At 50.4% G+C, this 15,000-nt stretch overlaps 1 protein-coding gene across 1 annotated transcript; it reads left to right on the forward strand.

Annotated features, from left to right (window-relative positions):
- Positions 1–530: 530 nt before the first annotated feature.
- LOC109883650 (neurofilament heavy polypeptide) lies at positions 531–12,095 on the forward strand. Its single transcript, XM_031791683.1, has 10 exons — positions 531–693; positions 795–833; positions 1,512–1,640; positions 5,843–6,000; positions 6,234–7,320; positions 7,754–7,981; positions 8,085–8,141; positions 8,382–10,035; positions 11,718–11,823; positions 12,078–12,095. Exons 1-8 carry the CDS (start codon positions 577–579, stop codon positions 9,696–9,698), a joined length of 3,132 nt encoding a protein of 1,043 aa, XP_031647543.1. The 5' UTR covers positions 531–576; the 3' UTR covers positions 9,699–10,035; positions 11,718–11,823; positions 12,078–12,095.
- Positions 12,096–15,000: the final 2,905 nt, after the last annotated feature.

Here is a 15,000-nt window from a genome sequence, read left to right on the forward strand (position 1 = left end):
GTTGTTGTTGATGCAGTACCTTAACGTGGGTCTCTGGTCTGTTGTTGGATGCAAGTACCGCACCGTGGGTGTCTGTTGTTGTTGATGCAGTACCTTAACGTGGGTGTCTGTTGTTGTTGATGCAGTACCTTAACGTGGGTGTCTGTTGTTGATGCAGTACCTTAACTTGGGTGTCTGTTGTTGTTGTTGATGCAGTACCTTAACGTGGGTGTCTGTTGTTGTTGATGCAGTACCTTAACTTGGGTGTCTGTTGTTGTTGATGCAGTACCTTAACGTGGGTGTCTTGTTGTTGTTGTTGATGCAGTACCTTAACGTGGGTGTCTGTTGTTGTTGATGCAGTACCTTAACGTGGGTGTCTGTTGTTGTTGATGCAGTACCTTAACGTGGTGTCTTGTTGTTGATGCAGTACCTTAACGTGGGTGTCTGTTGTTGTTGTTGATGCAGTACCTTAACGTGGGTGTCTGTTGATGCAGTACCTTAACGTGGGTGTCTGTTGTTGTTGATGCAGTACTGTAACGTGGGTGTTTGTTGTTGTCGTGATAATGAGTGTTTTTGACCCAACAGGCCATAATCCGTATGGAGAGAGAACAGAAGAGCTTTGCTATGTTGACCAACTACACAGAGTCTCCTCCTAAACTACTAGACTGTCCCCTCACCTTCATGCTGACCCGCCCTGATACAAACCTCCTCCAGGTAACACACACACACACACACACACACACACACACACACACACACACACACACACACACACACAGTCCAGTCATCATAGGTGTCTGTTGTTTCTGTTTCAGGAGGGTGTGTACACCACTCTGAAGGGCCTCACCACTACGGTAAGTTCATAGATTTAACTAGAAAGGTTATGTTGTTGTGTCCCCAAACCATTTATCTTTACTGCTCTAATTACGTTGGTAACCAGATTAGAAAAGCATTGAGGCACCTCGGGGGGTTTGTGGTGTATGGCGATGCGTTGTGCGTAAGAACAGCCCTTTGCTGTGGTATATTGGCCATATAGCACACCCCCTTGGGCCTTGATTAGACCTTGCTTGAATAACCTGTTAGTAACCCCTTTATAACCCATTAATAACCCCTTTATAACCTGTTAATAACCCCTTTATAACCTGTTAATAACCCCTTTATAACCTGTTAATAACCCCTTTATAACCTGTTAATAACCCCTTTATAACCTGTTAATAACCCCTTTATAACCTGTTAATAACCCGTTAATAACCCGTTAATAACCCCTTTATAACCCCTTTATAACCTGTTAGTAACCCTTTATAACCTGTTAATAACCCCTTTATAACCTGTTGATAACCCCTTAATAACCTGTTGATAACCCCTTAATAACCTGTTGATAACCCCTTTATACCCCGTTAATAACCCCTTTATAGCCCCTTTATAACCCGTTAATAACCCCTTTATACCCCGTTAATAACCCCTTTATACCCCGTTAATAACCCCTTTATACCCCGTTAATAACCCCTTTCTAACCCTCTGTCTGTAAACAGGATCCAACGTTGAAGGAACGTCTTCTGATTGTCAGTAACGTCCCCACAGGGACTGCAGCAGCCCAGGAGGTTCACAACCTCGTCAAACGCTTCGGCTCCTACCTCGACTCGCTGTCTCTGATCAACAGGGTAGGGACAGACACCGGGAGGCCTTAGGCAACTGTTTGAAAGTAGCCTGTTCACTTTTGTTTCCGATGTTGAAATCAAGTCGCCTACCTGGGTAGGAAAGATGGGTATTTCTCAGAATGAGAATGAATTACCCAATTCCTTTTTATACATTTATTTTTGTTGTTGTTGCTTCTTCCACGTTTATTAGATAAATGAGTTCTGTTATACTCAGACATCATTCAAATATTTTTTGAAACTTCAGAGTGTTTTCTATCCTATACTAATAATAATATGCATATATTAGCATCTGGGACAGAGTAGGAGGCAGTTCACTCTGGGCACGCTATTCATCCAAAAGTGAAAATGCTGCCCCCTATCCCAAAAAGGTTAAACAGATTAGACAGCTAGCACGTGACGTGGCTAGAATGCTGCTAGCTGTACGTAGTACCACAAACGATGGACAGTGGACACAGCTCAGAAGGAGACGAGACCATAAAGAGACTGGATTCGTAGACTAGATTCGTAAAATAACAAAGGTTTATGGTCTCGTCTCTTTCTGAGCTGTCCACTTGTCCATCGCTTGTGGTACTACGTACAGCTAGCAGCATTTTAGCCATGTCACTTGCTAGCTGTCTAATCTGTTTAACCTCCACAGCTTGATAAAAGACAGTCATGTTTTAGTTCAATCACATTGCGTCATTTAACACAACACAACAACAAAAACACAACAAATTTCCCTTGACAAACAAGCCGGTTATTATTGCCAAGTAGGCAGCGCAGTGTGAAACGACGACGACAACTGCTGAGCGAAACGGGTCTATACCACCGGACAGATTCCTCAGCAGCAGGCGAGTGATAATATGGGAACGAATCTACTGTCACAGAGAGAATGGATGAAGTGTTTAGTCCCACAGTCCGACTGACTCCCACTCAAAGGATGCAATCTGCAGTCCAAGTGCATTCCAGACCGTGGTCAGCGCATCGTGCAGTCCAAGTGGATTCCAGACTGTGGTCAGCGCATCGTGCAGTCCCAAGTGGATTCCAGACCGTGGTCAGCGCATCGTGCAGTCCCAAGTGGATTCCAGACCGTGGTCAGCGCATCGGCCCGGACGGCAGAGGATGCAATCTGCAGTCCCAAGTGGATTCAAGACCGTGGTCAGCGCATCGGCCCGGACGGCAGAGGATGCAATCTGCAGTCCCAAGTGGATTCAAGACCGTGGTCAGACGCCAAAGGATGCAATCTGCAGTCCCAAGTGGATTCAAGACCGTGGTCAGACGCCAAAGGATGCAATCTGCAGTCCCAGTGGTTTCCAGACCGTGGTCAGCGCATCGTGCAGTCCAAGTGGATTCCAGACCGTGGTCAGCGCATCGGCCCGGACCCCAATGGATGCAATCTGCAGTCCCAAGTGGATTCAAGACCGTGGTCAGCGCATCGGCCCGGACGCCATCTGCCGTCCCAAGTGGATTCCAGACCATGGTCAGCGCATTGGCCCGGACACCAAAGGATGCAATCTGCAGTCCCAAGTGGATTCAACACCGTGGTCAGCGCATCGTGCAGTCCAAGTGGATTCAAGACCGTGGTCAGCGCATCGTGCAGTCCAAGTGGATTCCAGACCGTGGTCAGCGCATCGTGCAGTCCAAGTGGATTCCAGACCGTGGTCAGCGCATCGGCCCGGACGCCATCTGCGGTCCCAAGTTGATTCCAGACCGTGGTCAGCGCATCGTGCAGTCCGAGTGGATTCCAGACCGTGGTCAGCGCATCGTGTAGTCCGAGTGGATTCCAGACCGTGGTCAGCGCATCGTGTAGTCCAAGTGGATTCAAGACCGTGGTCAGCGCATCGTGCAGTCCAAGTGGATTCCAGACTGTGGTCAGCGCATCGTGCAGTCCAAGTGGATTCCAGACCGTGGTCAGCGCATCGTGCAGTCCAAGTGGATTCAAGACCGTGGTCAGCGCATCGTGCAGTCCAAGTGGATTCCAGACTGTGGTCAGCGCATCGTGCAGTCCAAGTGGATTCCAGACCGTGGTCAGCTCATCGGCCCGGACGCCATCTGCGGTCCCAAGTTGATTCCAGACCGTGGTCAGCGCATCGTGTAGTCCAAGTGGATTCCAGACCGTGGTCAGCGCATTGTGGAATATGCGCTAAACCATAACCATGTGGAGAACCTTCCAGAAGCAAACAGCTTTATTGCACAAAGACACGTAGAAGAATAGAAAGCTTGTTCAGGGACAGAAAGACAGATTTGTTCCTTGTCAGCTCAGGGATTCGAACTTGCAACCTTTCGGTTACTAGCCCGACGCTCTAACCACTAGGCTACCCTGCCGCCCCATTATAGTCCACCTGTGGTAAATTCAGTTGATTGGACATGATGAAGAAGATGAAGAAGAATAGAAATCCCAGCAAGTTTCATTAAACTCTGGAACCAACCACTTTAGGCTTGTAGTGGTACCATGCGATTATAACCAATTAGATCCCTGGAACCAACCACTTTAGGCTTGTAGTGGTACCATGCGATACAGTGCATTCAGAAGGTATTCAGACCCCTCGACTTTGTCCATTTTGTTACATTGCAGCTTTATTCTGAAATTGATTAAATTCATAAAAATCCTCTACAATCTACAATAACCCATAATGAAAAAGAATTATTATATATATTTTTTTTAAACACATACATTATTTACATAAGTGTTCAGACCTTTGCTATGAGACTTGAAATTGAGCTCAGGTTCATCTTGTTTCCATTAATCATCCTTGATGTTTCTCCAACTTGTTTGGAGTCCACCTGTGGTAAATTCAATTGATTTGAGCATGATTTGGAAAGGCACACACCTTGTCTATATAAGGTCCCACAATTGACAGTGCATGTCAGAGCAAAAACCATGCCATGAGTTCAAAGGAAGTGTCTGTAGAGCTCCGAGACAGGATTGTGTCGAGGCACAGATCTGGTAAGATAAAATGTCTGCAGTATTGACGGTCCCCATGAACACAGTGGCCTCAATCATTCTTAAATGGAAGAAGTTTGGAACCACCAAGACTCATCCTTGAGCAATCGGGAAGAGGGCTTTGGTCAGGGAGGTGACCAAGAACCGGATGGTCACTCTGACAGAGCTCTAGAGTTCCTCTGTGGAGATGGGAGAACCTTCCAGAAGGACAACCGTCTCTGCAGCACTCCACCAATCAGGCCTTTATGGTAGAGTGGCCAGACGGAAGCCACTCCTCAGTAAAAGGCACATGACAGCCTGCTTGGAGTTTTGCCAAAAGGCTCCTAAAAACTCTCAGACCATGAGAAACAAGATTCCCTGGTCTGATGAAACCAAGATTGAACTCTTTGCCCTGAATGCCAAGTGTCACGTCTGGAGTTTTAAAGGGAGGATACAGTACAGGGTTTTAAATCGTCCCTTTAAAACCCTGACAAGCGTCACGTGTGGAGGAAACCTGGCACCATCCCTACGGTGAAGCAGGGTGGTGGCAGCATCATGCTGAGGGAATGTTTTTCAGCAGCAGGGACTGGGAGACTAGTCAGGATCGAGGCAAAGATGAACGGAGCCAAGTACAGAGTGATCCTTGATGAAAACCTGCTCCAGAGCGCTCAGGACCTTACAGTGGGGCGAAGGTTCACCTTCCAAAAGGATAACGACTCTAAGCACACAGCCAGACAAGACAGGGGTGGCTTCGGGACAAATCTATGAATGTCCTTGAGTGGACCCTCCAGATCCCGGACTTGAACCTGATCAAACATCTCTGGAGAGACCTGAAAATAGCTGTGCAGCGACGCTCCCCATCCAACCTGACAGAGTTTGAGAGGATCTGCAGAGAAGAATGGGAGAAACTCCCCAAATACAGGTGTGCCAAGCTTGTAGCGTCATACCCAAGAAGACTCTAGGATGTAATTGCTGCCGAAGGTGCTTCAGCAAAGTACTGAGTAAAGGATCTGAATTCTTATGTAAATTAGCAACAACAAAATCCTGTTTTTTGCTTTGTCATTATGGGGTATCGTTTGTAGATCATTTTTATATTAAGGCTGTAACAAAACAAAATGTGTTATAAGTCTAGGGGTCCGAATGCTTTCTGAAGGCTCCGTGTAACCCATTAACCAATTAGGACCCTGGAACCCCTTGGAACCTCCGACTGCATTTTTTAAAACATTTCTGATTCGTCAGGAGACGACACAGATAACAAATCAGATGAATTGGTTTGTTTAATATATATGTTTCTCTGTCTCAGATCTATTTTGAGATGGAATCGTCGTCGGTGGCGAAGACCGTGTGTCTTCATTTCCAGAAGTCCCCCAGTGTAGTTCAGAACAACCCTCTGAAGTTCAACTTGCTGGTCAAGGATCAACAGGCACCGCAGCCCCCAGCCCAGAAGACATCTGTTGTCAGGTAAATATCTTAACTCAACCTTTCATTAACTTCCTAGATTTGATCCGTCAGTCCATCCAATCCAATCATTGTATTAACGTCCTGTTTTCTAACGACACGGGATACAATTAGAGTCCATTGTTTTTCCTTGTCAGGGAACAACTCCTGTCCCATGTGTTCCTCTGGAGACCTTTCGGACTGATCTGGGCATGTAAACATCACTTATTTTATAATCTACGTGTTTGTCATTTCAGCACCAAAGCCAAGAAGAAACCAATCAAAGGCAAGAAGCCTGTAGCTAAAGATGTCACAACCCCAGTTAAACCTGTTACTCCCACTACTACCAGCACCAATGCTACAGTCTCATCCTCTCAGCCTGTTGCCGTGGCGACCAAGCAACCGGGTGACGACGTCATCGTCGCGGAGGCCAAGCAACCAGGAAGTGACGTCGTGGTGATGAATTCCGACGGAAAGGCAACGGTGGCGGAGTCTGGAGGGAAAGAGGGTGGGATTTCCTCGACAAAAGATGGGAAGAAGAAGAACGCTCATCCTCCCAAAGAGGATGGAGGGATGAAAACTGAGGAGGAGGCAAAAGGAAACAAGGAAGACACTGCGACCGTCGACATTGTCGTTTCCGCCTCGTTACCTACGGTTGCCGTATCCGCTCCCGAGGAAGAGGTCGCCATGGAAACCCAGAGCACCGACTGCGTCGCCTCGACCAATGAGGTTGCATCAGAACCCGAACAGGTTCTAGCTGCGGTCCCACAACAGGGCAGTGATGTCATTGCGTTGGCTAGTGAAACCGTGATGACTGTGGCCACAACAGAACCTTGTTTGATCTCCGCTGTGGAGGGATCTGATAACGTGGCCAATCCCGTCGACTCTGACACCGTTGCTGCCTTTGTACCGGCACAAACACCGGCTCCTGTCCCGGTAGAGTTAAATGTTGAAGACAAACCTCAGGACTTTCCTCCGGTCACCGAGGAGATCCTCAAGGCCCTGGAGGCAGCGGTGCACCAACACCGTATGGGGAGACTGGCGGAGGAACAGGCGAAACAGGAACACAACCAGGGAGAGGGGATCCAGGCCAAGCCTCTACCCAACCAGGAGAGCCCTGCAGCTGGGGAGACGGCGGAGAGAAAGACCCCGGCTGAGTCAGAAGAGAAGACTGGGGAGAAAGAGACGGCGAAGAAAGAGGAGCCACGACCAGAGAAGTCACAGCCGGACAAGAAGACCACCGACACGAAGAAGACACCTTCAGGATCTGGCCAACCAGACCACAAGAAGACCACCGACACGAAGAAGACACCTTCAGGATCTGGCAAACCAGACCACAAGAATGTACGTATCATAATAATAATGTCAATTTAAGGGACAGATATCATTTAAACCTTGACAGATTTGAATCGCTGACCGTCTGATTCATTGCACCTTAGTGTAAACGGTGTGAAATGGCTAGCTAGTTAGCGGTGGTGCGCGCTAATAGCGTTTCAGCCGGTGACGTCATTCGCTCTGACACTTGGAGTAGTTGTTCCCTTCTGCAAGGGCTGCGGCTTTTGGGGAGCGATGGGTAACGATGCGTCCAGGGTGGCTGCTTCGAGGGAGCCCATTTAGGGCCGAGGAGAGGGATGGAAGCAATACTGTTACATTAAAATATTAGCAGAAGCAATACTGTTACGTTAGCTTCTGCTAATATTTGAATGTATGTATTGTACTCTAATGACTGAGGCAACTCATTATATGTTTAAATGTCTAATCAAATGAATTCATCCAGGGGAAGACCGAGGCTTCCGGAGGGAGAGGCCAGCGCCTCTCCCCAGAAAGGAGAGACTCTTCAAGGCATAGAAGCAGCCGGGCTCCTTCCGAAGAGGAGCAGGATCCTTCGACGTCTAGACAGGGTAACTCCTCTAGCTCCTCTTCTGGCTCCCGCAGGAGCAGCAGACACGACGGCAGCCCCGCCAAGAAGAAGGGGAGGAAAGAAGAGGAAGACGAGAGGAGCAAGGTAGGAGAAGAAGAAAAGCAAGGCGTGATGCTGAATGACAATTCTATCTTTTTTATGATTTGATTCTATTTCTGAGCGAGAAATGTTTCTGTTGGTTCCACAGAGCCTCGGTAGCAGCAGTAAAACGACCCTCTCCTCTAGGAGCAGGTCTAAAGACACGGTGAGCCGACGATGCTTTCCAAACGCCAACATTTCTTTAAAATACCACATTCTGTACAGAATCTATAACCGCTACAGTCTGTTGTAGCAAACTCTCATACATCTGATTTCAAACTACAGAACTGATTTCAAACTACATCTGATTTCAAACTACAGCACTTCTGTTGAACTTGTGGAAGATTTGATTTGATTTTGATGAATTAATTATTTTGATTCATCCTTCTCTCTCTCTTTACCTCAGTACGCGGGAGATGAGTTTACATCTGACGTCATCCCCGATGAAGCCAACTCCTTCGATCTGGACCAGTTCAACATGGACCAGTTTGTTACTGTGGACGAGGTGGAAGGTGATGAGGCTGAGAACACCAGCCCACCGCAGTCATTCTCATCTCCGTCGCACAAGACACAAGATAAGGCCTCGGAAAGGTCAAAACGATCGTCCAAACGCAGGAGGGGTACCCCAGATACCCCATCTCCGAAATCTAGCCTGGAGCACAAGGAGACACCCACGTCCTCCTCCTCTACCCCCCCTGCTCAGAAGACTCCACGAAAAGCCGCAGCAAAAAAGGCAGCAGCTAAACCTCAACCACCTGCCACCTCTGGACGCAAGACCAGGTCATCAGCAGCTGTTGTAGAAGCCGCAGAAACCCAGGAAGCTGCCGACGACAACACCAGCATAGCCGATACGGAGGCGGAGCCTGTTCCCTTGGAGACTCGGTCTCAGTCGGAAGAGGTTGTCGTCACTAAGGGATGTGAGACGGAGGATGTAGTACCGTCATCCCACCACAAGATGTCAGTGTTGGACACTGCATTGACCGACAACAAGGAAGAGAAAAGTGCTGTGTCAGAAAGCGATATGGAGACGACCGCTGAAAAACCTCCAGAGCTAGAGGGGAGCGAGGAGACGACCCAGGCTGAAAAAAGTTCCTCGATTCTGGGTACCGAGGCTCAGGATGGAGCCTGTCCCCTGGAGCTTGGTCTGACCCATCCGTCTGCCTCAGCCAAGGAGCGAAACCTTCAGAAGGCCCTGCAACTACAAGAGGTGGAGACGGTGTCGGGTCACCAGGTGCCTCAATCACTTATTGATAAAGTACCTGATGATGGTGATTTCCAGATACTCGACGAAGCTGTGGACGATGACACACCTAGAGACGGAGAAGAGGGCACTCAAGAACAGTCTGGATCTCTATCTCTGGGTTACCAGGCGCCTGCAGCCTCCGAATCTACAGGTTCCCGGGTGCCTCAAGCTACACTAGAGGAACACGAAGAGATCTCCAACGACGAAGAAGAAGAATCTGCTTTCCAGATCCTCGACTCTCTCGAAGACTCTGAAGACAACATGGCCGACTCCTCTCTCGCAGGCCAAGGAGGCCGAAGAGATTCTCTACCCAGAGAGATGGAGGGGTTCCAGATCCTAGATTCAGTCGACGATCAGACGGAAACGACCCAAGTTCTGGACAACCATACGACTGACTCTAAATGTCAGGGGGGCTCCAAGCCTCTAAAGGGGGGTAAGAAGACACCCCAAAGAAGGGGAAAAAGGAGATTAAGAAGGTGACCAAGACCCCAACAGGAGAGTCCGAGGGGGTACCCCGAAAAAGAGTAACCTTGTCACCTTGGATGAGGTGAGCGAGGAGGAGGAGGATTACCCAGATGACGCCGCCGAAGAGGAAGAACTTATTAAGAAACAAAAACTGGTGAAGGAGAAGCAGCGAGAGAAGGACAGAGGGAAGGAGAGAGAGAAAGGGCGGAGGAGGAGTAGAGAGAAGGAACGGACTAGGGAGGAGGAGAGGGTCGGAGTGGATACTGAGGGCTTGGTGACTTTGGATGAGATTGGAGAGGATGAAGGAGCGGAGGGGCCTTGCCTGGAGTCAGGAGACACCTTCAACCCAGAGGTCAGGAAATATCTGCTGCTTGCTGACTCCGCTCTCTCTCCTCTCTCTGTCGTCTCTCTCTCTCCTCTCTCTGTCGTCTCTCTCTCTCCTCTCTCTGTCGTCTCTCTCTCTCCTCTCTCTGTCGTCTCTCTGTCGTCTCTCTCTCTCCTCTCTCTCTCTCCTCTCTCTGTCGTCTCTCTCTCTCCTCTCTCTGTCGTCTCTCTCTCTCCTCTCTCTGTCGTCTCTCTCTCTCCTCTCTCTGTCGTCTCTCTCTCTCCTCTCTCTGTCGTCTCGCTCTCTCCTCTCTCTGTCGTCTCGCTCTCTCCTCTCTCTGTCGTCTCGCTCTCTCCTCTCTCTGTCGTCTCGCTCTCTCCTCTCTCTGTCGTCTCGCTCTCTCCTCTCTCTGTCGTCTCTCTCTCTCCTCTCTCTGTCGTCTCTCTCTCTCCTCTCTCTGTCGTCTCTCTCTCTCCTCTCTCTGTCGTCTCTCTCTCTCCTCTCTCTGTCGTCTCTCTGTCGTCTCTCCTCTCTCTCTCCTCTCTCTGTCGTCTCTCTGTCGTCTCTCTCTCTCCTCTCTCTGTCGTCTCTCTCTCTCCTCTCTCTGTCGTCTCTCTCTCTCCTCTCTCTGTCGTCTCTCCTCTCTCTGTCGTCTCTCCTCTCTCTGTCGTCTCTCCTCTCTCTGTCGTCTCTCTCTCTCCTCTCTCTGTCATCTCTCTCTCTCCTCTCTCTGTCGTCTCTCTCTCTCCTCTCTCTGTCGTCTCGCTCTCTCCTCTCTCTGTCGTCTCGCTCTCTCCTCTCTCTGTCGTCTCGCTCTCTCCTCTCTCTGTCGTCTCGCTCTCTCCTCTCTCTGTCGTCTCTCTCTCTCCTCTCTCTGTCGTCTCTCTCTCTCCTCTCTCTGTCGTCTCTCTCTCTCCTCTCTCTGTCGTCTCTCTCTCTCCTCTCTCTGTCGTCTCTCTCTCTCCTCTCTCTGTCGTCTCTCTCTCTCCTCTCTCTGTCGTCTCTCTGTCGTCTCTCCTCTCTCTGTCGTCTCTCTGTCGTCTCTCCTCTCTCTGTCGTCTCTCTGTCGTCTCTCTCTCTCCTCTCTCTGTCGTCTCTCCTCTCTCTGTCGTCTCTCCTCTCTGTCGTCTCTCTCTCTCCTCTCTCTGTCGTCTCTCTCTCTCCTCTCTCTGTCGTCTCTCTCTCTCCTCTCTCTGTCGTCTCTCTGTCGTCTCTCCTCTCTCTCCTCTCTCTGTCGTCTCTCTGTCGTCTCTCCTCTCTCTCTCCTCTCTCTGTCGTCTCTCTGTCGTCTCTCCTCTCTCTCCTCTCTCTGTCGTCTCTCTGTCGTCTCTCCTCTCTCTCTCCTCTCTCTGTCGTCTCTCTGTCGTCTCTCTCTCTCCTCTCTCTGTCGTCTCTCCTCTCTCTGTCGTCTCTCCTCTCTGTCGTCTCTCCTCTCTCTGTCGTCTCTCCTCTCTCTGTCGTCTCTCTCTCTCCTCTCTCTGTCGTCTCTCTCTCTCCTCTCTCTGTCGTCTCTCTCTCTCCTCTCTCTGTCGTCTCTCTCTCTCCTCTCTCTGTCGTCTCTCTCTCTCCTCTCTCTGTCGTCCCTCTCTCTGTCGTCCCTCTCTCTGTCGTCTCTCTCTCTGTCGTCTCTCTCTCTGTCGTCTCTCTCTCCTCTCGTTTCTCTCCTCTCCCTTTCTCAGTCACACACCCTTTGACCTCTCTCCTATCAGACTCTGGTAACCCTGGATGAGGCTGGAGGTGATGGGGAGGATGATGAGGAGGAAGAGCAGAACAAGAGTCCTGAACCAGCGCAGAACCAGCAAGCTGACCACACAGGTCTGTCTGTCAGAGTAGAACAGAGGGGGGGGGGGTGTATTGGGATAGAAGGGGGGGTATATCGGGACAGAAGGGGGGGAGGGTGTATGGGGACAGAATGGGGGGGTGTATTGGGACAGAATGTGGGGGGTTGTATGGGGACAGAAGTGGGGGACAGAATGGTGGGGGGGGGGGTGTATCGGGACAGAAGGGGGGGTGTATCGGGACAGAAGGGGGGTTGTCCTCTCGTCCTCTAAACCATTTCTCTCCTCTAGCTGATGCTACAGGGTCTCCTGGTGCAGAGGACGACGGCAGGGGCATGGAGGAAATCAGGAGAATGGACTTTGTGACCGTGGATGAAGTGGGAGAAGAGGAGGAGGAGGAGGAGGCTGTTACCACAAGGAGAGGAGCCAGGGGGAGGAAGAGGGCCCGACAGACCTCTGGTAAGATAGAGGGACACACACACACACTCGGAGACACACACACACACACACTCGGAGACACACACACTCGGAAACACACACACACTCGGAGACACACACACACACACACTCGGAGACACACACACTCGGAAACACACACACACTCGGAGACACACACACACTCGGAAACACACACACACTCGGAGACACACACGCTCGGAAACACACACACGCTCGGAGACACACACGCTCGGAAACACACACACACTCGGAGACACACACACTCGTAAACACACACACACACACTCTCGGGGAGAGACACACACACTCTCGGGGAGAGACACACACACACACACTCGGACACACACACACACACACACTCGGACACACACACACACACACACTCAGACACACACACACACTCGGAGACACACACACACACACTCGGGGACCCACACACTCGGAGACACACACACACACACTCGGGGACCCACACACTCGGAGACACACACACACACACACTCGGGGACCCACACACTCGGGGACCCACACACACACACTCGGAGACACACACACACACACTCGGGGACCCACACACTCGGGGACCCACACACACACACTCGGGGACCCACACACTCGGGGACCCACACACACACACACACACACTCGGGGACCCACACACACACACACACTCGGGGACCCACACACACACTCGGGGACCCACACACACACACTCGGGGACCCACACACACACACACACTCGGGGACCCACACACTCACACTCGGGGACCCACACACTCGGGGACCCACACACACCCACACACTCGGGGACCCACACACTCGGGGACCCACACACACCCACACACTCGGGGACCCACACACTCGGGGACCCACACACTCGGGGACCCACACACTCGGGGACCCACACACTCAGACAGGATTTGAGTTATAGTGTTGCAGCTGTATTTCTTCATCTTCTCTCATCACAGCCAGGAAATCAGTGAAGGTGAAGAAGGCGAGCGTCAAAGACCAGGAAGAGGAGGAGCCTCTGGCAGATACGACTCCTCCCACTGACACAGCTTCCGTTGACGCTCCCTCCTCATTGCTCCAAGTCGCTGTGACCTCAGAGGTGGACACCCAACCAGCTGCCTCAGACCTCCAGGAGAAAGAGAGGAAGGCTGATACCCCTGCAGACCAACCCAGCCTGGAGGCCTCCTCAGCAGGGCAGGAGAGGCAGACGGACCCCCCTGAGAACCAGAGTCTGGAGGGGAAACAGGAGACAACAGATATCTGTGTTGGAAAGGCTTGGACTGACTCCACGACACCACAAGGTAGAGAGAGAACAACATTAGATGTTGTTCAGTAGTTCATGAGACACCAGCCTCGTAGCGTCACTGAGGTGTCACATTCCCGTGGAGGAGTTTTATTTTTGAATCGTATGTGTCATCTTTTTCAAATGTGACCACAGACTGAGTCATTTTACCTTGGCTGGTATCTGTATTCCAGGCGGTATGAATATCAGGTCCTCCCTGGATGTTCCTAATGGCCACGTGGTCATGAAGACGTGTGTTTGATAGGAACATAATGACATGATATCTGGACTCTTGTGTTCTTGCTGCCAAATTGATCTGTTTTCTACTTTCGCCTCTGTTTTTCCTGACTCCTCTCTCTCATCTCCACATCTCTCTCTCCACATCTCTCTCTCTCATCTCCACATCTCTCTCTCTCTCATCTCCACATCTCTCTCTCTCTCATCTCCACATCTCTCTCTCCACATCTCTCTCTCTCATCTCCACATCTCTCTCTCCACATCTCCACCTCTCTCTCTCTCTCTCATCTCCACCTCTCTCTCTCTCTCTCATCTCCACCTCTCTCTCTCTCTCTCATCTCCACCTCTCTCTCTCTCTCTCATCTCCACCTCTCTCTCTCTCTCTCATCTCCACCTCTCTCTCTCTCTCTCATCTCCACCTCTCTCTCTCTCTCTCCACATCTCTCTCTCTCTCTCCACATCTCTCTCTCTCTCCACATCTCTCTCTCTCTCCACATCTCTCTCTCTCTCTCCACATCTCTCTCTCTCTCCACATCTCTCTCTCTCTCCACATCTCTCTCTCTCTCTCTCTCCACATCTCTACATCTCTCTCTCTCTCCACATCTCCACATCTCTCTCTCTGTCTCATCTCCACATCTCTCTCTCTGTCTCATCTCCACCTCTCTCTCTCTCTCTCTCTCTCATCTCCACCTCTCTCTCTCTCTCCACATCTCTCTCTCTCCACATCTCTCTCTCTCTCTCTCCACATCTCTCTCTCTCTCTCTCTCCACATATTCTCTCTCTCTTCTCCTCTCTCCACATCTCCTCTCTCTCTCTCCTCCACATCTCTTATCATCTCTCTCTCTCTCCACCATCTCTTATCATCTCTCTCTCATCTCCACATCTCTTTCTCATCTCTCTCCTCCAATCTCTCTCTCTCTCTCCACATCTCTTCCTCTCTCTCTCTCCACATCTCTCTCTCTCTCTCCACATCTCTCTTCTCTCTCACTCCACATCTCTCATTCCCTCTCTCCACCTCTCTCTCTCTCCTCTCCCACCATCTCTCTCTCTCTCTCCCACATCTCTCCTCTCCTCTCCCCCTCTCTCTCCTCTCTCCCCCTCTCTCTTCCTTTCTCTTCTCCACATTCATCCTCTCCTCTCTCTCACATCTTCTCTCTCTCTCTCCATAATCTCTCTTCTCTCTCTCTCTCTCCATATCTCTCTCTCTCTCTCTATCTCCACATCTCT

Source organism: Oncorhynchus kisutch, linkage group LG16 (genome assembly GCF_002021735.2).
Source record: "Oncorhynchus kisutch isolate 150728-3 linkage group LG16, Okis_V2, whole genome shotgun sequence".
In the NCBI taxonomy this organism is placed as follows: Eukaryota; Metazoa; Chordata; class Actinopteri; order Salmoniformes; family Salmonidae; genus Oncorhynchus; species Oncorhynchus kisutch.